The sequence below is a fragment of the Festucalex cinctus genome, chromosome 1, assembly GCF_051991245.1.
Source record: "Festucalex cinctus isolate MCC-2025b chromosome 1, RoL_Fcin_1.0, whole genome shotgun sequence".
In the NCBI taxonomy this organism is placed as follows: Eukaryota; Metazoa; Chordata; class Actinopteri; order Syngnathiformes; family Syngnathidae; genus Festucalex; species Festucalex cinctus.
Window position 1 is genome coordinate 17,041,469 of NC_135411.1, and position 26,887 is coordinate 17,068,355.

Below are 26,887 nucleotides of genomic sequence, written 5' to 3' on the forward strand. Positions count from 1 at the left end.
CCAGTTACAGGCAAGGAGGACTCACTTAACGTCTTCCCCCTCTGCCATCGGTCGCTTGTACTCGTCTGCGTCACGAGTACTCGAGTACTTGAAAAAAGGCTGGTATCGGCCCGATACCGATACCTGGTATCGGTACTCGCCCATCCCTAGTTTTAAGGACATGTATTTAATCAAAATTTTAAAATGTTATTGAACACCAGATGTCACATACTTATCTCCAGCGTAATCATCTAATTGCTCTTTAATAAATAAGACATTCAGTCAAAAATAAAACCATAGACCCAAGATGATGTATTTTTTGCCAGAAAAGTCATGTTTGGAAAGTTTTCCAACAGCCCAAGACTAAATAAATGTGACCCTTCTGGGATTTTTTGTGTTCACATTAAAAAGCCTGCTTGTCATGAGCAAGTTTACCTCATGCCATTAAGTCAGCCGTCTGTGGTAGTCAGCTTAAAAAAAATTAAAAAAAAATAAAAAAGTGGGCAGCGAGGTCAAGAGCAGATTATTTGTTCAAAGATTTGGATTCATTTCGAGTGAAGTAGTCCAACAAAACCAAATGACATGAGCAGAATGGAGCCATTAAACAGCATGTCTTTGGGTTTAAACGTATTTGACAGGAGACGAGCTGCTTTTAAATGAGAGTGGCGGGACCGTCACCCTTTTCCTGCCTACGTGAGGGGGGGAGCGCTGCGTAAAACCTCACAACCGACTTAGAAAACGGCAGCAGTGGCCCCTTCCTGGTGTCCCCTTGCTGTCAACCATCACCCATATCGGCTATTTCTTTTATAAACTCCAAATAGATGTATCGGTTAACGCAAAAACATTATCTGATACGACAGAAGCCTCCGACGTAAGTGGCTAGCGGCTAGCTGTTAGCATGACCAACGAGTGCCTGGCAGCTAAGTGAGTTTGACAGCTGGTACCTGTCTTACTTTAATTCTTTTTCAATATTCTTGACCAAAGCTACTTTGTATTTCACTCTCCGGCATTTTTCATTATGCAAAACAAAACAAAAAAAGAATATAGAACTTTGTTTTCGTTCATTATATAAAACACATTAACTCATTTGCTCCCAATAACCTGTAAATACGTTTTTTTTAATGATTTAAGTGTCCCAAAGACGTATTTATACGTTTTTTTGTTTGTTTTTTAAATGCTAGAGCATACAGAAGGCTTTGACGCAGCCTCTCAACTGCAATGAACGGTTGCAGAAATGGTAGTTAATACACAAACGGCCAGCAGGTGGCAGCAGAGCAAAGGAGATCAACCAGGGCCATGTAGAAAAAAAGCTAAATTACTGACAATTTAAATAGATTTTTAAAAACTGATGAAATTTAGCTCTCTTCTAATGCTAATTGCTGCAAAACGGAAACAGATAGAAAGATATATATTTTTTCCTGATGAAAGAAGAGACTTCAATCTTTCTTTTGGTAGGTTCCATGCTTGTATAGCAATAGAACATAATATACTGTGGGCCTTGCAAAATCAGTCAAAATCCAGTAAAACAGCCGGGAGTGAACGAGATTGCTTCTGTGAAAATGGCTGGGAGCGAATGAGTTAAAAAAGAAAAACATTCAACTCCAAATGTCAAACTTAGCTGTTTAGATTATAGGAACACAACTTTAAGCTATTAATACCCTGTTATTTTACACTTATTTTAAAATTATGTTCCTAAATCCTAAACGGCTATATTCAACATTTTGAATGGATTTTTTTATTTTTTTTTTAATGGGAAAAGGCGTTTACAAAATAAATGAAGACACTAAATCCTAAATGGCTATATTAGATATTTTTGAATTGATTTTTATAATGGGGAAAAGGCGTTTTACAAAATAAATAAAGACAATACTATTTAGCTTTTTTTTTTTTTCTTTTTTTTTTTTTCCTGATCCGAAAAACGATCCGATCCATGATCCGGATTTTTTTTTTGTTTTTTTTCAAAAAAATTTCTGCAGTATAGTTTTGCTGTAGCGATGGGCTCCAACTTCAGTTGGGTTACATCATAACCCGAGGACCCCCCTGCCTGATGAAACTTTCAGTATGTAATCGCAGATGATAGCGTACGAAACCAGGTGCAAACGTCAGACGGCACAGCCTCATTTTGGTGGCTGCAATACAAGGCTGTTTATTTGGATTGAAGCGGCGGGGGAAGCGAGCCCGCCAATCGTTCCCCGGCCCGACCATGCGGCCTGCCTGACGCAGCCAGTCTGTTATGAGCAGAGCGTAAACAACGCATTAAGTCATCGTAAATCAGAGCCCAATGGACGAGGGGAGCGGAGATGGCAGCTCCTCCGCTCCTCCTCGGGTCCCAATGTGTAAGATGATTATTCAAATTGCAGCCCAATTAAGATAATGCTAAATGACTTTCCCCGTCTCCCACTTTGATGTGCGGGGGGATTTTTCTGCACTCTCCGGTGGAAGGAGCGGTGGCTTGAAAGGAGCGAGGGAGGGCGGGAAGACAATTGCTCTGAGCTCAGAGCTTTGATGTCGGGAGCGTTGCGTGTCGTTTGATTGGAAACGTGCCTGATTGCTTCTGTGAGATTCATTTTTAGACAAAGCCCCATTTGCAAAAGTGAACGCTACATCTCATTTGCCGCACGCTGCAGACGACGTGAACTTTTGGCAGAATGAGTGGAGCTTGTGCGTGCTGCGTTGCACTCTTGGTGAACTCGTCCCGGTGGCCGCGGGCCCCTCAACGCTGAAACATTTTCGTATTTCTTCGTCTTCTGGTCCATCGTGTTTCCGTGTCCAATCAGTGGAACTGGAGATGTTTTCTACTGTATATGGCAACCTACACAGCACCCAGTGTGATTACTTTAATCCACCTGAAGGCCTGTTTTCTCCTGAAACACAGTTATTGGTTAGTTTGGGATGGAATTAGATTTGAGTTTGGGTTTGTTTGGATTGGATTGGTTTGGTTTGGATTGGATTTGGGTTTGGATTTATATTCAGATTTTGATGTGGTTTGGATTTTGTTTGGATTTGTTTGATTACTTTAATCCACTTGAAGGCTTGTTTTCTCCTGTTTATGGCTATGAAACCCAGTTATTGGTTAATTTGGGTTTGGAATTAGATTTGAGTTTGGATTTGGTTTGGTTTGGACTTTGGTTTGGTTTGGATTTGGGAATGGTTAGGTTTGGATTTGGTTTAGAGGATTTGGCATGGTTTTGGTTTGGTTGGACTTTGGATTTAGGTATGGATTTGGTTTGGTTAGGGGTGGAGTTTAGGTTGGTTGGTTTAGATTTGGTTTGGACTTGTTTTGGTTTGGATTTGGTTAGGGGTTGGTGAGTTGGTTTGGTTTGGCTTGGGGTTGGTTGGTTGGTTGGTTGGTTGGTTGGTTGGTTGGTTGGTTGGTTGGTTGGTTGGTTGGTGTAGTTTGGATTTAGTTTGGTTTGTACTTGTATTTGATTTGGGTTTGAGTTTAGGTTGGTTTGGTTTGTATTCAGGTTTGAATCTGGATTTGGTTTGGACTTTGGTTGGTTGGTTGGTTGGTTGGTTTAGTTTGGATTTAGTTTGGTTTGGACTTGGTTTGTACTTCGTTTGGGTTTGAGTTTAGGTTGGTTCGGTTTGTATTCAGCTTTGAATTTGGATTTGGTTAGGGGTTGGTGAGTTGGTTTGGTTTGGACTTGGTTTGGCTTGGGATTGAGAGGTTGGTTGGTTGGTTGGTTGGTTGGTTTAGTTTGGATTTAGTTTGGTTTGGACTTGGTTTGTACTTGGTTTGGGTTTGAGTTTAGGTTGGTTTGGTTTGTATTCAGATTTGGATTTGGTTTGGACTGGTTGGTTGGTTGGTTGGTTGGTTGGTTGGTTTAGTTTGGATTTAGTTTGGTTTGGACTTGATTTGGGTTCAAGTTTAGGTTGGTTTGGTTTGTATTCAGGTTTGAATTTGGATTTGGTTGATTGGTTGGTTGGTTGGTTGGTTGGTTGGTTGGTTGGTTGGTTGGTTGGTTGGCGACAACGTAACCCTAATCTATACATAAACTGAACATGTGTTGGTCTAATCTAACAATCTATAACCCTAAATACCTAAATCTATGTCCTCATTTCCATAAATATTTGCATGAAAAATATTTGTAGACCATAAATTTTAAACAATATGAAAAATAGTAAGTACTTTCTTGTTCCACGTAACCACGCCACATATTCTCAAGCCGCTGTGCATACTAGTTCATTGCAGTGTCATAGCAGTTAGTTAATTAGTTAGTTAGTTAGTTTGTAAGGCAAGTCCAAAATCGATTTCCACTAAACAAGAATGGTGTATCACCACAGGCCAAAGAAAAAAAAACCCAAAAAATATGAATGTGGATCGTTACAGTCTGCTTGCACTGGGGTCAATTGGAGCCATCTTTTCTGGCAGATGAATTAAAAATACATTGTGATTATGTATTATTGTGTATTTTATTTTGTGTGATTAGGAATACCTCACTGAGTATTCTTGAGGTTAATTTAGCATGTACATGTTTACTTAATAATATAGGGGATAGGTATCGTGGGAGATTAATTGATGAATTGATCAATGCAAATTCTGTTTGTATGGAAAAGATTGTTGATAAATTATGTCTCAAAGCACATTGAGAGCATTCCTTAGCTGGAACCAGCAAAGGCACGGTTGATTCAATCCAAAACAATTAGCTGTCGGAAAAAGTTCAACATTGTGTCAACTAAAACCTTCGTTCACGTACCTGTGGAATTATTCCGTTCTATATGAGACTGGCGTAGAAAAAGGGGTTCTGAAAATTCGGAGATCCGAATATCCTCACATGAAAACTTGTTTTTATAATAATTGATTAATTGACTTATTTATAATTAATTTGTGGTATTTGTATGGAAATGTCAATCTCTATAACAAATGTACCTTCAGTAGTCCTTCATGAAATTGGACTGATTATTTTTGTGTTGAATCAAAATAAAACATTTGCTTTTACTTTGGAAATCAATGATTAACATTGTTTACCATTTTCTGATGTTATATTTCTGCACTGTCAATTTGAACTAATGTTTTTTTAATAAAGAGATGGTAATTAAAACATGTTTTTCATGACTAAATGACAAAATAACTAACAGATTAATTCAATTATTAAAATAATCATTAGTTGTAGCTCTTATATTTTTGTAAATTGGATTGTAGACAACAAATTGATGTACAATTTCATATTAAACTATTGTGGGAACACTCGAGTGAATTAAATTATAGAGAAGACGGAAAAAAATAGAAGGACATGACTGATTCCATGAGTTTTTTTTTTTTTTTTTTTTCAAGAGGTCAATCTCATAAAAGGAAACAAAAAAAATCCTCTTTCAATGTCGGATTTTTCTCTGACTCATGTTGCCGCTCAGCCATGCACTGTCTATTGTTGGTCGTCGCTCCTTTTGTCTCACGGTTCACGTATTTGCCCGACTGGTCTCTGTAAACACAATGGCAAAGAAACATCAGAGGCCTCGTGCACTGGGGATGTTTACATGAGCTGAGAGCTTGGAGAGATGGAACAGAGATACCAGTGCCGATCTGCGGAGGGGGCGAGAAAAAAAAAAAAAAACTGCAAACGCCATCTGGCCACCTCACACCTGCACGCCTCATGAGAAGCGAAGTTCTTGTTGTACTCTCTAAGAGCGAGATAGATACATTTGTAAAAATTTAAAAATGTGAAAGACCACAGAAAAAAAATAATCGGCGTGCGTTCTTACTGTTCGAAAGGAGAAAACAACTAATGGGCGCTAGTTCTGTTTCACGTCACAATCGTGGACTCTCTGGCACGACCAAATTTAGTGTTGACCCAACACACGTCAGGATTTGCCTCCATAAATTGAAATGGGAACATTTACGATTGTCGGGCACGACCATTTTCCCAGCAGAACGGGTATGAAAAATTCCTCTGAAAACACGCAAACCACAGGATAATTATTGTCTACTTTAGTTTTTAGAGACTTTGATCAGACTGTGGTAAAAATGCTCAAATTTGGACCAACCTATCGGTGAGTGTAAACCGATATAACCTACCTTATTGTTTCCCAAAAATGTGAAGCTTTACAATCGTAAATATTGAACAAGTTTATGATTGTCAAGTCTCAACCGTTTTCTAGGTAGATCATGGAGGGCGTAATAATGATCACTTGTAACTAGGGGTGTCAGGAGATTTTTTTATTTTTTTTTATCATAATTATTTGCATGATTTAAATAGTTACATTTTATATCTGTTAAATGTACAATAAAATGCACAATCATTTTTTTCTGTGTTTTCACACTCTTGTTAACATAAAGTGGGAAAAATGTTAAACTAAAAAAAAAAAAAATGAGTGTGATATTGAGGTCATTTTTTCTGCCACTAGATGGCATAATTGCATTTGTAAGACAGTTCAGTGTATTTTTCTTCTCATATTAAGAGCAATCTAAACATTAAGTAACTTGTGAAATTCTGCACATATTTAAAATTGTAAAATACAACTTGACCCCAGTCTCTGCAAATATATGCATTATTATTACATTTATTACTGCTAAATTTTGACATGAACGTGTCTGCTGCGCTGCGACAGTACAGGCTTTCCATGTAATGGATGGTTATTAATCGCACATTTAAACAAAATTTAGTGGCGTTAAAAGAACTTTACATTGACTCAAAATTAACGCAATATAAATTGTGACACCCCTACTTTTAACACACCCCTCACGATGTGATCATCGGAATCGATAATCAGGATCATGGCTCGGTGATATGACGTTTGCTGACTTCGATTTGAAGAAATGAATCTGAACTTTAGTCATTCACGCCACAGGATAATCGTTTCGAGCCATAATATGCACGCCTTTAGATTAATTTGATCATAAGAGAGGTAAATTCTCAAATTTAGCCCAATTTTCAGTATGTGTGTACCCCACTTAAGTCTGTTTCTTATGTTTGTTTTTGTACAAATTCTCTTCACAATGCAATCAGACACGCAAACAAAGAAAGCAACCAAAACAAAACAAAAAACATGTTAACTGGGCGGAGAGTAAACAATGGCCTACTGAAAGAGGCCGTCAGGAGGAAGAATTTTTCATCTGCGGGGGTCAAAGGTAACATTGTCCATTGACACCAGCTGACAGGTGATATTTGAGATTGACTTCTGGTCTCTCCATTTCCTGCTGCATAACATGCATGTTTTATTAAACAATAAAATATTTGCATTCTGAGTATGTCGCACACATTTGCTTGAACACACACACGGTACTATTGTCAGGGGTGCGCATAGTTCAGAAGCATGTTGTTGCAATTACAATAGCAAGCGTCGCTATCGATCTGCTATCAGATAGATGAAGAACAGCTGAGTTAGATCACAACGCGCTATGATGCCTCCTCGTCTTTCACGGTGAAAATGATATCAGGTCAATACGCACACTGGAAGTTATCAGATGGGAATGCGGGATAGAAATTCAAACAGAGCGAAAACATGAATGTTTTCATTCTGTGAGACTACTTCGGTTTCACATCAGAGGCAACCCAAGTGGGGTTTTCCCCACCGCGCACCTTGAATGCACTTTAGAATACAGTGAGCGAAAAATCATGACACGTACCCGTGTATAATACGACCACACAAAATCACTTTTTCTCTGTAATTGTAAAACTGTCCCCCAGTTTGCTGGTATTTTATTATGAAAGTGAATAATATGAATGAATAAGATTCAACGCAAAGCAATAAAATGTAAATGCTTTTAAATCCAGGTTAAAAAAACCGAAAAGTGCTCTTTTCCCATGCCTATACAATTAAGCTCTTTCAAAGGATTTTTAAAAACATGTTAACCAAAATCTTGTTCTTGCCCTTCACACTCTTTTAGTCCTTTTAGGAAGATATTTTTTTTTGTTTACTTTGCTCTTAAATCTCCTACAAACTGTGTTTGTAGCTGCTTTTATTTATTAATAAAGTATGTGAAGCATGTTGAGTTAGCGTCATGTGTAGAGTGTGCAAGAAATCAGTGATTCTGTTTTCTTTTTTTACAACCCCGACATACTGCCTATACCAGGGGTGTCAAACATACGGCCCGCGGGCCGGATAAGGCACGCAAAGAGGCTTAATCCGGTCCGCGAGATGATTTTGTAAAATAAAATAAAAAAATGAAAAAATTGTAACGTTGGACTAATGAATCAGCCGACCACAATCAAAATATATAACATTTGTAATTTCATAAGCAGTTCTCAGGTGAGCAATGCAACTTGTACGGGGAAATCGTCCTGGATGTCATTATTTTACACGCAACTTAAAGTTACGGTTTGTTTCATTATTATTATTATTATTATTATTTTTATTTTTATTTTTTTTAACCATAGACCGACATACACGTGTTAAATACGACACAAATTCAATTACTGGTAACACAAATAGATATGAAAAGTATTAGCGTCCTTATAACGTCATTAACTGAGCCACGCAATGCATTCTGAGGAACAATATATATGCAATGTCGATTTAACACGTCCTGAACGTTTACCGGCAAAGTGTTTCCGCGTTCCATTTGCATTTGTGTTATTTTTCGGAACAATATGATTACAGTTGAGCTGCGTAATTTCGGGCTGGTCCTCAAATCTGCGTATAAATGACGGCAATTGTTTTTATGTTATATACTAGGGGTGTTAAAAAAAAAAAATCGATTCGGCGATATATCGCGATACTACATCGCGCGATTCTCGAATCGATTCAATAATCGGCAGAATCGATTTTTTTTTTTTTTTTTTTTTTTTTTTTTTTTTTTTTTTTTTAGGATTCACACCTTGAGCATGGAAGAATGTTATATGAACGGAACATTAAGCCTTAATATTTTATTTTAATGCTGTTCAAACATGAAACAGATTACAACCTCTATAAGACTGAAATTTCAGAAAAATAAATACATTTTCATATAAATCTTACACTCTACAAGCTTACTGATTAGTATTTTCTAAATTTGAATGAAAAAAAATCGACTTATAAATTCGTATCGGGATTAATCGGTATCGAATCGAATCGTGACCTGTGAATCGTGATACGAATTGAATCGTCAGGTACTAGGCAATTCACACCCCTATTATATACCGTTATTTTTCTGATGCGGCCCACTTGATAATATATTTTCCTCCATCCTGAGCTAACATGAGTTTGACACCCATACGTAAGCTATTGTAATCGGAAATAGTGTTTAAAAAAAATCTCATTTAGTCCCCAGTATATTACCCTACCCCCTCAATATCAGATATTTTCACAGGATTTCGCCATAAGTAAAAGATTAATTCATATTTTTCAGCATAATATATAGCGATGGGCAAGTACCAATACCAGGTATCGGTATCAGGCGATTCGTGGCCTTAGAAATTAGAAGAATAGAAAATTTCCATTAATTTCATGTAATTTTAAGGAGAAATGCTATATCGGAATTCATAGGTCTTTCTTGAAAATGATCTGTCATTGTTTTTTGGGGAGACATTTTATGTATCAAAAGTGATAGTGATATCAGTACTTGGTATCGGTGTCGGTGACAACTCAAAAATGGAATACCTACTCATACTGGTATCAGTCTGAAAAAAAAAAGTGGTATTTGAACATTCCTAATAATCTATACACTGGGGAAAAAAATGAGTCACTTGATTGAAATAATGTGTTGTGACCAAGATGATTCAATCATTTTCAAAGTAAATGAGGAAATGACGTCAGTCTAATTAATTAAAAATTCAGTTGAAGATGTTATCACTTTTTTTCAGTAAAAAAAAAACTAATTCTTTTTTGCCCTGTTTTTTTTTTTTTTTTTTTTTTATAACAGTAAAGATCAATCCTAACCATACACATTAGCAAGATAAATACAATACGCTGTGATACGATACAATAGAATGTGATGTGATATTTTTGGAGAGGGTACGATAATGTGCAGGCGAAATATATACAATATACATGAGTACAATACAATGCGACGCCATTGGACTGGCTACAATACGAAGTGAAATAAATTAAAATTAAATAAATTAACTCATTCACTGCCATTGACGGAAAAAGATGTCAATGTCAAAGCTTTTGCTGGAATGACAGTGAATGTGTTAATTAATGCATTCAACTAATAACTACTATACAAATCAATATGACTCAGATTGAATACCGATACGAACTAATACATGTAGATAAGCTATACAATAGATACATGCAATGTGATGAAATTGACAGATGGCTAACGATACAATACAGCTACAAATGATGTGCTATGATAGTGATTGATAAGATAGAATACAGATGCGATAGAATAGAAAACTATTCAACACAGATAGCTACATGCAGTACAATATGGTACAATACACACAACATAAACACAACACGTGACGCAGATTTGATACAACAGGATAGAAAACTAAGAGACGATACATATAGATATGATGACATATGTGATGTGACATTCTGTATACACAAATTTAATAGAAACTATACAACTAGCTATATGACGCAATACAAAGCCAGCTGGAGCTCTTCCCATTATCTGTTTTGGTTTTGTGTGTTGTAAGCGTCCACCTCATCCTTCTCATTCTGGAACGACGGGCCGTCATGTGACTTTCCAAATTCATGTGAAGAGCCGCTTGAGTGGGAAGTAATTGAGCAGTCGGTCTGTTGTAGACATCACACACTTGAAGAGGGCGGGGGAAAAAAATAGAAGATTTTGTAATTGGCGTAGTGGTGCAGTAGGCTGCTACTGCCAGTAACTTGTTGGCACTGACGCTTGTCAAGGCATTTAGATGACTTTTCCTGTGTCCACACATACACACACACACACACACACACACAAATACTGTATCCCCTCAGGTTTTCATCCCCGCATTGTCTTGTTTCTATTTGGAGCAAAAAGCAACATTGTGGCGTGTCGTCCAATCCATCACTGTCTGCCTTCTCTGCCCGCCGTGACACTTCGGTCTCCTCCCTGAAGGGACAGTCGGACCGCAGAGGTCAAGCGGGTCACTTCCACGCACCTTCTCAACCTCTTTGCTCACTCGCCGCCAACGCCTCTCCAGGACCCCAAACGCTTTCAGGGGAAAATGTTGGAGCTCATATTTCCAGTAGTAGTAGAGATTGTTGTACTTTTACAGTAATAAGTTTCTGAGAAAGGTGCATCTCTCCATGCATTAACATTACAGAAAAGCTGTTGACTCAAAAAGTTCAACTCTGCGGGTCAGTAAACACCAAAGCACTTTTCACTCTATTTCTTGTGTTGAAATGAATGTAGTTTTTTTTTAATGTAATATTCTACTTTTTTTAAAATATTTTTTAAATACCGAAATTAATTTAGATATTTTTATTTTATTTTATTTTATTTTATTTTATGTAATATTCTACATTTAAAAAAAAAGTTGTTTTTTTTTGTTTTTTTTAAATACCAGCAGCTGCGATTACTGAAACTAATTACGGTACATCATTTGCTATACTTCATGGTACAAAAATGTGCTGGTACTGTTAATTATCGTATTTGTACTTAAAAAATGTACTTAAAAAATACTGTTGAAAAAAATTGACTCAAATGAAAATTTACATTAAAAAATGTTTTTTTCTATGCTAAAATATTGGCATCTGTGGTTAGCAGAACTATACTTGAGATGGTGGATTGAACATTTTTCATCGGCTTTAAGCTACAGTTTTCAAAATAATACAAAATTATAAAATGAAATATTTCACTTTGTGACGTAATTAAGTGGTTAGTTTGACTTTTCAAAATATGTCCCAGTTTAGTGAGCTGCATCTGAGTATTTTTTTTTTATTATTATTATTATTATGTAGTCACTGTTACTTATGGGAGAAATGCAAATAAATTATTTTGTCACAGTTGTTTTTGCACATTTTGATATTAGAGTCAGCATGCACAAATAAAAAAAGTCGCATTTTTATCCAGATGTAAGACATTTTAATGGTTTAATTTCGTATAATGTTTTCATATACGTTGTGTCAACGATTTCCCATGCAGCCTTAAAACAAACGACACCCACCCCGCCCCCTTCCCTCCGCGAAAGACACAGACAACTGCAGCTGGGGCTCAAATGGCCGCAGGGCTTTGAAAGTGGCCCTCTCATGTCACGCACGCACTTCCAAGTTTGCTCCCAACAAATCAGGACGTGCACGTCAGCTGCTTGGCTCTTCCCTTTGACATGTCCGAAAGAGCAACAAAAATACACGATTCCATTTTATTTGGCTCTTTTTCGTATTATGCCTAATTTGTCATTTCGTTCATTTGCATCCAGCTTAAACGCGCACTGATTCTTTATGTTTTTGTGTACATGAAATTCCTCACTTGTATTTTTTGGGGTGGACTAAAACAGTCATTTAAGTTGAAACAACTTTTAAACAATTATTGGCATTTATGGCAACGCGTTATCAATAAAGCAAAACAACAAAACCGAGCAAGTTGCTCCAAAATAATTTGCTGGGTTGTTTTTAGTTGGACTTCAATACATTGCACTATAGTTCTATAAACGCTTGTTTCTCTGCAGGTGTGAAATAAATGCGGGGAAACAAATATAGTTTAATTGCCTATCTTAAAATTTGATCTAAATTTTGAGTTGACACAAAGTTTTGTGTTTTTTTTGTGTGTGTGTTTTTTTTATAATGCACGCGTTGCATATGAAACCAATAAAAATCTGTCCTTTTTTGGTTAAAAATAAATAAATAAATAAATAAATAAATAATGATAAGAACCAAAATTTGGTTATTTGTGATCCAGTAATTTTAAAAGAATAGCCTACTTTTTTTTTGTTTTTTTTGTTTTTTGTTTTTTTTTTTTTTGTTTTTTTTGTTTTTACAATGCACGCGTTGCATATGAAACCAATAAAAATCTGTCCTTTTTTTGTAAAATTAAATAAATAATAATAATGATAGTAACCAAAATTTTATTTGTGACCCAGCAGTTTTAAAAGCGTAGCCTACTCTTTTTTTTTTTTTTTTTTTTCTTTTTTTTTTTTTTTTCTTCCTGTTTGGGTCAAATTAACCCAACTTGGGGTTGTTGGGTTAATTAAAATAACCCAACATTAACCAAAAGTAGGTCGGTATTTTTTATTTATTTATATATGTATTCATGTATTTATTTATTTATTTATTTATTTATTTATTTATTTATTTATTTATTTAGCCCAACACTTTTAATTATGTCAAATAACGTAACTATATGTAAATAAAATTTGCATATTACCATTTGGCAAAGGCCTATAATTGTGACATAATAAAAAGTTTTCAATTATGTTTATAAATGCGTATAATTTTCTTATTTGTGGAGCTATCGCGAATTGACCACAAAATGTGCACAAAATGATCGTCTACTTCACTCTGTGTATTTGAATATTACAAAATGAGGCTTTCCATCATTTCTAAGGTATTGATCTGCACCTGCACGTGCCTTTTGATTATACGCACTTACAATTTAGCAACGAGTGATTGAAAACAAGTCGGCACTGGATCGTTTCCGCTCATGACGGGTCGCAAGCACAGCACAGAATCATTCTCGACGTTCTCGCGTGTGTTTTGAGGGACAAGTGCGTGTTGCACCTCGTAACCTCGCCGTCGTTGGGGCCGCAGCGCGCACACAGTTGGCGTCGACGGCCTCTTTGGATTGGAAGCAGATGGGGCGAGCTCGGCTGCCGCGCTGCACACGCTGACCCGCAGCTAAAACATTTTGCACGGGGGGGGGGGGGTCATGCAGGTGCAACGAACACAGCCCCCCTTGACGTGATCGCAAAAGCAAGAGTCACGTGCAGTGCTGTCCCTCAATCGTGCTTCATTCGTCAACTTTGCAAAAGTGGCTGCAGTGCTAATGACGTGTGTCAAGTTTTACCTCCTCACTTGTGGTCGTGCATCAGCTGACAATAAGTCATAATAGACGGCAGGGGGCTCGTCTGCGTTCAACCAGATTTCTAGCAGGCGCATTTGGAGTTCTTGGCTTTTTTTTGTCTTATTTTATTTATTATTAAATATTTCAGCAATATTTATTTTTATATGTGAAATTATCAAATGATTCCAAAAGTGTTCGTGTTTGAATATACGCGCCAACATGGACATGACGCACTATACGTTCAGATCATATACAGGACTGTCTCAGAAAATTTGCATATTAAAGTCCATTATTTTCTGTAATGCAATTAAAAAAATAAAAATGTCAGATTCATTACAAATCAACTTACATTTTGCAAGCCTTTTATTATTTTAATATTACTGATTATGGCTTACAGATTAAGAAAACGCAAATATCATCTCAAAATATTAGAATATTTCCTCAGACCTAAGTAAAAAAAAAATGCCATACCAGCAATATTAAAACAATAAAATGCTTGCAATATTTCAGTTGATTTGTAATGAATCCATAATGTATGGCATTTTTGCTCATTTAATTGCATTACAGAAAATAATGGACTTTATCACAAATTCTAATTTTCTGAGACAGTCTTGTAGGCCTATATTCTTTTTTTGTTTTTTAATTTTTTAATTTGATGTAATAATTTCCCATTCCAGCATGCAGAAAAAGGCTGTGAACAAAACATTCCAATTAAATGTATTTTTTACTTATTGCACATAACATGCAAATTTGTTTTTATGTAATATTTTTACGTATTCCGATTTTATTTTGTAATTTCCAATATACGTTACAGCAAATTTTAGGCGTTTCATTTCTACGCCTTCACAGCGCGTTATTTTCATCTCATTTTGTGCAACATAACAACCTTGCATTTATTTTATTTCGTCATTTCTAATTCCCACACCCCACGTTTTTGTCCCTATTTTATGCACGACACATTGAAGTGACGTATGTCTTAAAAGTTAAATAAAGCTTTTGTCTTCTCGTATGTGAGAGAAAGCTGCATGTGCCTTTTCAAGAATGCAGCGGAACATTCCAGGAGGGGAAATGAGAGGTTTGGAGAGAGAGAAAAAAAAAAAGTCCCCCTTAAAGCAGACAAACTGGGGACCTCCGTTTACCGTCAATGAGACACCAAAATGTGTTTATATTAAATAAAGCGAAAGCAAGCATTGTCAAAGTATTTTCCTTTTGGGCGCAAAATTTGGGGGTCCTGCTGCATTATTGGGGCCGTCACGCTCCTCGTTGACCCCCCCTAAGCATGAAAAACGATTCCAGAGCGCTGATTGGATTTTTATTCCTTCCTGACATGGAAGTGTTCCGTGAACGCGCCATCAATCTTTGGACTAACGCGACACTTGTTTGTTATGAGGGCAAAGGAAAAAAAAAAAAAAGGGACGTGAGATGACTTTGTGGGAGGGAGGCTTGATTACAATTGTTCATTTGGCACCTTTTTATGTTTTGTTTTGATTGAACCTTTCCTGTCATTAAGGATTCAAGTTGGCCTGCACAAACGCAACTTGTTTGTTGTGACGTATAAGACGACTCAAGAATTGCGTATTTCAAATATTTTAGAATTAACTTTAAAAAAAAAAAAAAAGACACAGTCATTTAAACATCATGTAAACTTTTATATTAAAAAGGAAAAATATATGTTTGTGTTTTTTATTAATAATAATAATGAACATTATAATCAAAGCAGCAATTGTTCAAAATGACGCATGCGCATTTTTACGCAATAGCAAGCCTACGAAACGCTCCTAAAAGGCATGAAATTTTATTTGTATTTGGCTATTATCATTGATGTTATCACTGTGAAACAAGTGATTATATTTTGTTTAAAAATAAAATAAATAAAATAAGTAAGAAAAAAAAAAAGAAAACCTGCTGATTTTGAGGAATTTACTGCATTTATATTTTTAACGGCTTTTGGTGACAATAAAACTGTCCCACATTTCAGCAACTAATAAATCCTTTTATGACTTTTTTTATGGCTCTTTTTAAGCTTATTGTGTGTCAAATGTGACATTTTGCGCGTGTTATATGATATTAGCACATAAAGTCATTCTTAATTACTTTTATAAAATAAGATCCAAATTGTACGCATTTGAATGCAAATGACACTAATTGCACTTTTTTTTGTGTAGTTATCGTTTTGTTATACATTATTAAATAAATATTGGCGGGTTGACGTCATCTACAGCGTAAAATATCACCAGCATTATATTGCAACCCTAAAGAAACCAAAACGTCTTTTAAGCTCACATAAAATGACCATTTATTAAACAAACAAGCAAAATCCTTCAAAAAAATAATAATAAAAATACTTATCAACATGTGAAGAATCTTATACGGCGATATACACGTTCCTTCAGTCCCTTTTATAATGGAACACTTTTTTTTTTTTTTTTTTTGAGTCAGTGTGTGTGCGTGTACATGTGTGTGCGTGTGTCTGTGTTTGGTCCATAATATCCTGGCTACAGATTGGAAATAAATTACTATATGCAAGTTACACGTCCATGAAAAAAAGAAAAGACATTTTAACATATAAGAAAAAAAGTAGAGAAAGTTAGACTTACGTGTTGTGGTAACACTGTTTAGAAACATCAAGTCTATTTTGTTTGTTTGTTTGTTTGTTTTTGTTTGTTTGTTCGTGTTCTGTCTCATGTTAGTCCATTTTGAGGATGGCGTTTGTTTTCGGATCAGAACTTGCTGCAGTCATACACAAAAGCTCCCGAAGTGCGATAGATGGACTGGCTGGTCGGGAAGGACATCTGGCAGCTGTTATTCCCGTTCACCGGCGAGTTATTCAAGCCGATCCTCTGCGACTCGAACATCTCCCGCACCGAGTGGAAGTTCTGCTGCTGCGCCGCGGCCGCCGCCGCCGCCGCCGCCGGGTACGCGGCGCCCAGGTGGCCCAGGTCGCCGGCCTGGTTGAGGTACCATGAGGTCAGCCTGCCCTGGTGGGCGTGCGGGTGGCCGTCCTGGCCCGAGTTGAGGCCGCCGTGGCCCAGCGACGACGCCGTGGTGGTGACCGAGTAGTCTGGCAGCGTCTCGTCCGGCACGCTGGTGCTCGCGGCGGCCTGCAGGTGGCTCGCCCGCTCCCCGGCGTACAAGCTCATGGCCTGCATGTTGCAATGGTAGGTGGCGTTGGAGGTAGTGGAGATGGAGTTCTGGCTGCACGGGGAGCTGTACGCGGAGGTCTGGTTCGGGGAGTAGCTGAGCGACAACGACGGGGCGATACCTGTCCTTGAAGGGGGCAGTTCGCTCGCCCCTTGCGGGGACCCCCGCAGGGAGGTCATGATATTGTCCACGCTGAAGCCCTGGTTGTGGTGCTGCTGCTGGTGGTGCTGTTGCTGCTGCTCCGCGGCCTCCAAGCCCACCATGGAGCGGTTGCTGTGCGGGCTCCCGCTGGACATGCTGCTGCTGTCCGGGCTCTCGATCTTGGCCACCGCGCTCAAGGACGGCGAGTTGGCCTGCGGGGGCGTCACGGTGCCGTTCTCCGTCTTAATATCCTGGATCCGGACCGGCTGCGTGCCGCCCTGTTGCTCCTGGTCCCGGGATTGCTGCTGCTGCTGCTGCTGCTGCTGCTGGCGGGCCGGCGCGTCCTTCTGGAGCCGGTCCTCCTTCTCCTTCAGCACGTCCTTCTTCTTGAAGCGCCGTCGCCTGCGAAGGAAGCTGCCGTTCTCGAACATGTTGTACGAGTCCGGGTCCAGGGTCCAGTAGCTGCCCTTGCCGGGTTTCTTGTCGTCGCGCGGCACTTTGACGAAGCACTCGTTGAGCGACAAGTTGTGGCGGATGCTGTTCTGCCAGCCTTGCTTGTTGTCCCGGTAGAAAGGGAAGCGCTCCATGATGAACTGGTAAATCCCGTTCAGGGTCACCTTCTTGTCGGGTGAGTTCTGGATGGCCATGGTGATGAGCGCGATGTAGCTGTACGGAGGCTTCACCATGTCCTTGGGCTGAGGCTGAGGCGTGTACGGTCCGTAGGCGCGCGCCATGCCGGCCGGGTACTGCTCGTGAGCGGCGTGGGTGTACATGTTCATGGGCGCCGGCATGCCCGTGTAGCCCCCGCCGGCCGCCGCTCGGTAGTAGCCCGGGTCGCCGCTGATGTACGGCACGACGCCCAGGGAGTTCGGGCTGGAGACGGAGTAGCGCGCCTGCATGGCTTCGGCTGCTCCACAAAAAGAAGAAAAAAAAAAGTTTGCTTCCTTTGCGAGCAAAACGAACCACGGCTCCCTTTTTTAGTAATAAAAATGTCAAGGGTGGGGGGGGGGGGAAAGAAGAAGAAGCTTTGCGTGTTTTTAAGCCGTCCCCATCTCAGAGCGTTTGGAAAACTTCTGGACTTTGGACATCCGTCAGCACGCAGGACTTTTGCGCAGTTAAATTCTTTCCTCCTTTTTGCTGCCAGTGAAGCTCCTCCTCGCTCAGGGCCACCGGCGTCCAATAGGAAGTGTGGCAGGGGCCCCCGGGAGGGAGGGGGGAATGGAGGGGGGCAGCCCACTTCAGGCCCACGTCGAGTCACAACAAGGGAAGAGCTAATTGTCCTCCAAATGCGGAAATATCACACATTTTGTGATATAGTCACCACCATTATTATTATTATTATTATTATTATTATTATTATTATTATTATTATTATTATTATTATTATTATCCATCCTTTTTCATGAATGCTTATTCTTCACAAGGGTCTCGATTATTAATAATAATAATAATAATAATAATAATAATAATAATAATAATAATAATAATAATAATGATGATGGGAGAGTACCGATACCAGGTATCGGTATCGGGCCGATATCAGCCTTTTTCAAGTACTCGAGTACTCGTGACGCAGACAAGTACAAGCGACCGATGGCAGAGGGGGAAGACGTTAAGTGAGTCCTCCTTGCCTGTGATTGGCGCTAGCTTGCAGCAGTTTTTCACCAAAACTTCACCGGTTTGGAAATACTCCAAAATTGTGAATCTTAAACTAAAAGAGCATTTTTGTGTTTTATTTTGAGCGTTAAGACTATTGAAGAGTGACTGTGCTGGGTTTTTTTGGGTCAAAATTAAAGGAAATATATTTGTTTAAAAATATCTTTTGGTGATTTTTATTTATTTGTCAAAATGTACTACTGGTACAGTTGGTATCGGTGAGTACTGAGGGTCTGAGTATCAGTATCGCTATCGGTCTGAAAAAAAGTGGTATCGAACATCCCTAATTATTAGTATTATTAAAACCCTTAGGCGTTATTGTGACCGGTTTTCGGGTTTTTGATGGTTCTGACCAAGTCATTTCAAAATAAGATAATGCCCAGGGGATTTATTAATTAATTAATTTAAAATTTTCTTCTTTTTCATTTCAAAACAGCAGATGGCATGCTGTTGGAGATCAAAGTCCAGACATGGGCTCATTAAGCGAGAGAATTAAAAGGCAAATTTTTGGTTGGGGGCGGGGCTGTGAATATTTGTTCAGGGGTGCGGGCTTGAAAGCCAAATGGTGTTTTGTCACAAATGTTGAGCCGAATGATCAATTGGGGAAAACACTTGCAATAAACACTCACATTAATTTGACGCTTCTTGAGATGTCTTCAGTAACCCCGGGTCAGGTTTTGAAATGTGTGAAGGTAAAAAAAAAAGAAAGAAAAAGCAATTGATCCCATCAAAAGAGGCTTCAATGCACAGCGTGAAATCGCCCACAGTGACTGCAAGGCAACGTTACACTCCCGATATGAGCGCGTAAGCCTTTGCACGTCGTCTTAATTAAAATGTCCATGCAGTGCTCGGACGGTTTCTCCTTACATGGACCCGGGCATGAACTTTTTCCACCGCCTCGGGGCTGTTTGCACATGCATGCACGCAGCCCACGATGGGCCTTCTAACTTAATACCACAGCCTGCCCACCCAGGCCCCCTTAACTCAGGCACAATTGAGGCTATTCAGCGTGGTTAACCTTTTTTTGTTGTTGTTTGTAATGGACGGAAAATATGAAGGATTTGAAATCAAACATACGCAGGATGGAGACGTTCAATTACAGTTCATTTGAGGACAATTCATGATTCGAATTGTTTCATAAATGTCCAACTGTGTAATTATGGATTTGTTTAATAGCAATTAGTAACAAATGTAAGGAATATTGGTCCTTTATTTAGGTGTGTCGCTAACAAATGATGTCATCGGGCAGCGCCGAGGTATAGACTATAAGGTGCCACGTTGAGTTCCCGCCGTTTAATAAGAATTCAGGGTGGCCATACATTGGGTTGGCATACTCGGGGTGTGAGGAATTCAATCTCAAACTAAAGGCAAGACGGTTGGAAAAGTCATCAATTTGAATGTGGCGCCCTCAGGTGGACAGAAAGTAAAAGGTCGACCAACAACTACACAAAGGAGAATTCCTTTTCACACAGTGGCGGGCCGTCCTCTGATTGGTTGAGGGGAGGATTTAAAAAAATATATATATTACACAATGTATAAAATATAACGTAATTTTAAAAAAATGAATAAAAACAGAGAAACCCAATTGTAGCTGAATTACAATAGGCCTGCAGCGCCTACACTACTTTAAATGAAATGCATGATTTGGAAACGGAATAATTCTATTGCAAATCCAAACTTTTAAAAATGACATAAAAATGTCTTAATAAAGTTCCATAATCGTCACATATGAGGCGAAAGTCAAATGAGAGGACTGGAAAGCAAATAACACTTCATTGTTGTGCAAAGTAAAGTAAAATAACACGATTGAAGTAGGTGGGACTGCACAATGCCTTCGACCTTTTATCAAGAGTTATGATTAAAAATTAAAATATAATTGATTTTAATTATAAGCCTGTAAGTGCAACAAGTCCTCCAACAATAATGACCACGTCTCAACAGTTATTGTGGATTTTGTGTTGTAGATAAACGTTCTAAATATTGTACATGCACAATTGAAAACCATTGAGAAAAGAAAACAATAAATATAAAATATGACATTTGATTGTGAGTTACACTGAAATCGCGTCTACATTTAAATTTAGGAGCATATATTCATTTTGACAAACAAATTACAGAGGAACCTGCTCTCATAAATTGGCTTTATTATCAAGTATCTTGCTTGTTATATCAGGAACCAAAGACAGAAGATAAAGCAAATACATAATTTGATCTCTTATTTGAACATAATATATGTTATGTTTGAAAACACTGATACATTTCCAGCATTCACAAGGTTGAAAATCAAAATCCATGTCCAGTATAAAAAATATACCATACAATAGTAATAGCCTGTATCATACATGCAGCGTATTCCTTATATTATTGGTTTGTCAAATACATCAAAGATAAAAAAAAAAATAGAACAAGGGGAAAAATAAAAGAAACTGTACACCTAAATAAAGTTATTTTGCGTGCAAAAGCGATAGGCATGCTCATGCGCTAAACGCTTGAGTGCACGCCCCCTTCTGTGGCCGAGAGAACAACATGGCGTCCGTGTTTTCAGTTGGCCACTCTCTCACTTATGAGACTCTCCTGCCAGCTAGTGGTTAATCTGAGTACTACTACATTTAGTGTCCTAAATGGGAGGAAGGTGCCTTTCGCCATGAAGTGATCCAGCAGTAGATGAACAAACAAACGGCTCTGAGAGGTTCTTATAGCTTTTTGAGAGGTGTTCATTCTCGTCCACTTAACTCACAAACAAGCCTGAGGAAGCTCCGATGTCAGCCAGTCCTTAAAAGCCTCCCGAAAGGAGCGTAAGTAAAAGCATTACAATGCAATACGCAGCCATTTTGTTCATATGGACAATTCAGAACATCCGGGCATTTATGATATTTCCACAATGCAACGCACCTTACATGATGAAAACGAACTGTGTATTGCTTGTGCTTGTGACTAGAATGTCTTATGCCATGGAAGAGGCGGGACTGTTTTTGCACATCAGTTTTGATTCCGGTTACAATAATAGACCCTTCCAGATGACGTCAATTTACCCAGAATGCTTAGCGACCGCTTACCCTCTTGGTGGTCAAACAATCCGTAGAAAGACACGAAGGGATCCGCGTCAGCGTTTTCGGTGAATGATTCGTCTAAACATGACAAATGTACCAAAAAACGTCCATAGTTATCATAGTTGTGGTTATGAGAGATAATTTAGATCAGTACAGCTTCACCACTATAGGGGGCTGTCTCGACTAAGATTACATTGAGAGGAGAGTAAGCGTTGTTGTTGAGAGTGGAGCATGTAGAAGCTGGTGGAATAAAACGCTACAGCGACCCATGTTTATTTTGTATGTTTAAAAAAAAAAAACATAACAATAGTTACTGCGACACACTAGAACCTGCTGATCTTAGCCGGCAAAAGCTGGAGTTGGTTGGAGGAAAAGATCCGTATCTACTTTCACCATCGGCCTGGTCAAAGCAAGCCACAACGTTCCCCCTAATAACGTATCAATTCACAATACTTTAAATTATCTCATTGTGAAGAAGAATGCCTACACATGGGAGGACTTTGACGCCATCAAGAGCCTGGATTCTAAAACTATTTTGTGTCTGGATGGGTGAAGGATGTCGGCTGCATTCAACACGACAATGTTTGTCTCGTAGCAGCAAAGGTACAGTATGTTCTATTTATCTTGTGGTTGACACGGGTTACTGGTGTAAAACGTTATTCATGAAATCATTTGTGTCCAGATAAACTCGTCTTGCTGTACGTCCGCGGCGCCTCCCGGAGGGCAAACATCCCATAACGAATGTAGAGAGCTTGATTTTCGGCGAGCGTTTTCATTAAAAGGTGGGAAATATGTCAAGTGTCACAAAAAACGTCCCGAGTAGGACACTACATTTCTGCGAATCATTGAAACCAGTCGTTTGAAGCCGCTGGCTATAAATAATAATAATAATTAAAAAATAAAAAAAAAATGCGTCGTAGTTTCACGCTAGCCTAGTGATGTGCTTCTCGGGTCGAATCCCTGAAGCGTGTGCCGAGTAATGCAGATGAGTGGTTCATGAACGGCGTGTCAATGCCTGTGTTGATGACGTACGTGGTGACGTTTGAAGCCCCACGAAGCAGGTGTACCACGTGACTGATTCAGGAAATGATTCGCTAGGTTTGAGTGTAGTTCGAAATAAAAGCGACAAAGAAACGCTATGGATTCCCCTTCACTTTTTGTGTTTTCGGGTCCCTTATTGCGCTACTTTTTTTGCTTTTGGCATTCGATTTGACGAGCTTCTTTTTGCGATGGAACCAGCAAGAAAGAGATTTTCCCTTGTTTAGGAGCACTTTGAGCAGATCTCACCTCAGAAGGTAATGCACTGTAATTACGGTACTATTTTAACAGATTCCAATAATAAAATAAAATAAAATGTGACAACACATAAAATTCACATTTTTCTGTTCACAGTTGAAAGTCCCCTTCAGTACTGGGAATCACAGAAATATACGCGTCCAATTCTATACAAACTTGCTATCTCATATCGATGCACCCCTGCTTCATCAGTACCATGTGAAAGAGTTTTTTTCCAAAGCAGGTGAAATTCTCTGCAAAAAAAAGAAACCGCCTGAGTCCAAAAACTTTGGAAAAAATATTGTTTTTAAATAAAAATGAATAAGCACTTTATTTTACCTCATTTTTTCACATTTTCACTTGTTGCATAAGCACAAACATAGACAAAGTAACACAGAACAATTCATGTTAAAACACTCTTCAAATATATATTCTTTTGTATTTAGAGCATGATTTACACCCCACCATTTTATTGCATGCACCAAGCATGTTATACATTTTTCTGTCCACATGATGGCGTAGTCGAGGAAATGATCTTGAAGCCCCGACGTGTGTGTGAAGCATTTCACTGCAGGGCTTCACTGCTTTACGGGGCTTCATTTTGCCATCACTACGCTAGCCTGTACGAAGCACTTCAGAGAGCTGACACACCCTGCGTGCTCACACGGTTGGGGGGGGGGGGGGGGGGTGCAATTGTTGGAACGTGGACCACACATCGCAACCCGGAACCGGAATCAAATCTGATGTGCAAAACCGCGGAAGTCGGAAGTCCCGCCTCTTCGGTGGCACATACCTCGGGTTGCCAATTGTCTCGTATTTAAACGGGACACCCCATATTTTGGGCTAAATTGTTATGTCCCGCACGAGACCTCAAAAGTCCCATAAAATAATTCTCAATTCTTACACGAAATGCAGCAAATGGCATCTTTGCCATTTTTGGACCACGGCTGCTGCCGTAGTTTGACAGGTGACAAGGAAGTTGCTCGTAGCCAATAAAATGAGTCCCTGGGTGTGACGTGAAGTAACTTCCTTTCAAGTTTGGCTTAGATTGACAGCTAAAGTTAGCCAATGACAATCGGGATAGTGCGCTTCCGTAAAAACATGATACATCATTGAAAAAAAAATCTTTGATTCGTGATGCATTATAAAGAAACTATTTTAATTCTACAGGTTTTAAAGACGAACGTTTTACTTTTGACCCCATTACTTTCCTAGTGAGTCTTCATTGTTATAATTTACCTTTAGTCTGTAGTATTTTTATTGTCTTTAGAACAATGTGTGGCCAATATCATAGGATAGGTTTTGAGGGTGGGTGAGGCAGGGGGGTCATTTAAAACACACACCGCAGACTTACTGTAAAGTGCAACAATGCAGACTCACTATAATGTAATGAGGTCAAAAGTAAATTGTTCATCTTATCGGATTAAAAATTACTTAGCTAGGCGAAGTAGGCGGCTGCCTAGGGCCCCCAAGCCACCAGGGGGCCCCCAACCTCTGAGGATGATTAAAATGTCCTGTCTTAATTCTGTTTCTAATATTTGTTTCTTACATCCCATTTTTGATTAAAAAAAAACATTGGACATGAATAAAATAAACTGTGATGTTAGGCAATGGATGGTGTTTTTTTGTCAGTTTGTGACTCTACGTCAATAATGTCAGAATGATTGACAGCTACGCATCTACCCTTTTCGTTAGCGAGAGTACTACTAAATTAAACAGACACCGTAATGTCATCAAAAAGAAGCTATCTCAGCGGCGCGGAGAAAAAGAACACTGAAGATGAAAAACGGTCGAGGGAGAAAGATAAGGGACTTGTTGGAGATAGTTGGCGGTGAAACTCCATTTTATTTTATTTTTTTAGCAAGTTTGTTAGCAAATTTGTAATTGGGTACACTGTACATCACAATTTTTAAACAGATTCATTTTTAATTAATATTCTGTAATACTGCAAGCGGTTAAGACAATGGATGGACGGATGTATTACTGCAATATTTCTAGAATAAAAACAAAAAGGAATATTCTATTTACTTGATAACCTAAGAAGGTTTGTCTTTCTAGGAGCACTTGTAAAATATTTTGGAGTTCCAGATAATGAGCCAGGGGATCTTCTGAACTTCCTGCAAGGACGCCATAGGATCATCTCGTCCTTCAGGAGGACCTCCGTCTGACCAGGAAGCCCCAGGACCACAACTTTTCTCTGCAGGATTTCCTGACCAGTATACAGTATTCGGTGTTATGCTGATGGCGTGAGACTGAGGTTAAATAAATATTATTTTAAGTTAGTTTTCCTTGTTGCACTTTAAAATAGAGCTTGTTTTGTTGTGTTTTCTTTAAATTAAACACTTTTCTAAACACTCAAAATCTGTTTTACTGACGTAAAGAGGACTGTCAACTTAAGATGTTTAATTTTAACTGTAGTCCGTTTTGCTCATAAAGTGTAATAGATTGTGGTATCTGAGGAGACCGTCTAAAGGGTTTGGAATCTCTTCATTGTAGTTTGGCAAACTAAGGGCCCCCATGAAGCTAGAAACGGCCCTGCTGGTAACCCATAACAAGATGGTGTTACGAGCTGGTACGGAATCATGTCTACCAAGTTTGAAGTGCAAACGGAACGCTCGTTGTGTTGCAGTTACAGATTCGTTTGTTTTGATTAACGTTTCCACAATGAAAGCGCGATGATCACCAGTTCAATTCAAGGCATCAGCTGAAAAAGAAATAAAAAATAATGGCACTATACAGTAGGGGTGTTAAAAAAAAAAAAATCGATTCGGCGATATATCGCGATACTACATCGCGCGATTCTCGAATCGATTCAATAATCGGCAGAATCGATTGTTTTTTTTTTTTTTTTTTTTTTAGGATTCACACCTTGAGCATGGAAGAATGTTATATGAACGGCACATTAAGCCTTAATATTTTTATTTTAATGCTGTTCAAATGTGAAACAGATTGCAAACTGTTTGTGTACAGTGGCTCACGGTTATAAGCCTCAAGTTTTAGATAAATATATTCATACAAATCTTACAGTGTACATGTACAAATTTACTGATAGTATTTTCTAAATTTGAATGGAAAAAAATCGCAACAATCGACTTATAAATTTGTATCGGGATTAATCGGTATCGAATCGTGACCATTCGTATCGGGATTAATCGGTATCGGATCGAATCGTGACCTGTGAATCGTGATACGAATCGAATCGTCAGGTACTAGGCAATTCACACCCCTACTATACAGGAACAAAACAAAAAGGCATTATATGAAGAAAAAAACATGGCATTATACGTACTTTTCGAAAATAAAAAAAATAAAAATGTTTATTTGTCTTTTATTAAACCTTACAAATGTGTCAGATCATTTTGCCTGAACCTGTATAGCATTAACAATAAAAATGATTTTTTTGTTTTGTTTTTTTGTTTTTATTAATTGCCTATATGTGACATTTTAAAGAACGGGACACGGGAAAACAAAAAAAACTCTGTATCTTATTTGTCATCATGGCAAGGAGGGCGTTATGATTGTTTGCAAGAGAGTAGCACTAGAGGGCAGCAGAGTGCCAAAACTTAGAAGGGCCAAGGAAAGTGCTGAGTAGCTTGTTGGAGAGTACAGCACAATATTTTGGTTCTAAATGTGGACTTTAAACGCCATCAGATCGCACTTGCAACCATACAAAGGTAGACTGCCTGAAAGAAATAACGAAATAATAAAGTAAAAAAAACAACAAAAAACATGTAGCGGCAGCCTACCATTATTGAATGACGTTTCGTTCACGTTCATTTTTAACATAAAATTAGGAGACCACCACACAATACAAATAGTTATATACTTCATACATGTT

At 38.5% G+C, this 26,887-nt stretch overlaps 1 protein-coding gene and 1 long non-coding RNA gene across 2 annotated transcripts; one reads left to right on the top strand and one right to left on the bottom strand.

The window, feature by feature from the left end:
- Positions 1 to 16,092: 16,092 nt before the first annotated feature.
- Positions 16,093 to 18,113, bottom strand: foxc1a (forkhead box C1a). Its single transcript, XM_077517507.1, has one exon. It carries the CDS (start codon positions 17,965 to 17,967, stop codon positions 16,507 to 16,509), a length of 1,461 nt encoding a protein of 486 aa, XP_077373633.1. The 5' UTR covers positions 17,968 to 18,113; the 3' UTR covers positions 16,093 to 16,506.
- Positions 18,114 to 21,808: 3,695 nt separating this feature from the next.
- Positions 21,809 to 25,298, top strand: LOC144017885 (uncharacterized). The gene is made up of 3 exons (XR_013283286.1): positions 21,809 to 22,377; positions 22,457 to 22,556; positions 25,108 to 25,298. It is a non-coding gene; the product is annotated as an uncharacterized LOC144017885 (long non-coding RNA).
- Positions 25,299 to 26,887: the final 1,589 nt, after the last annotated feature.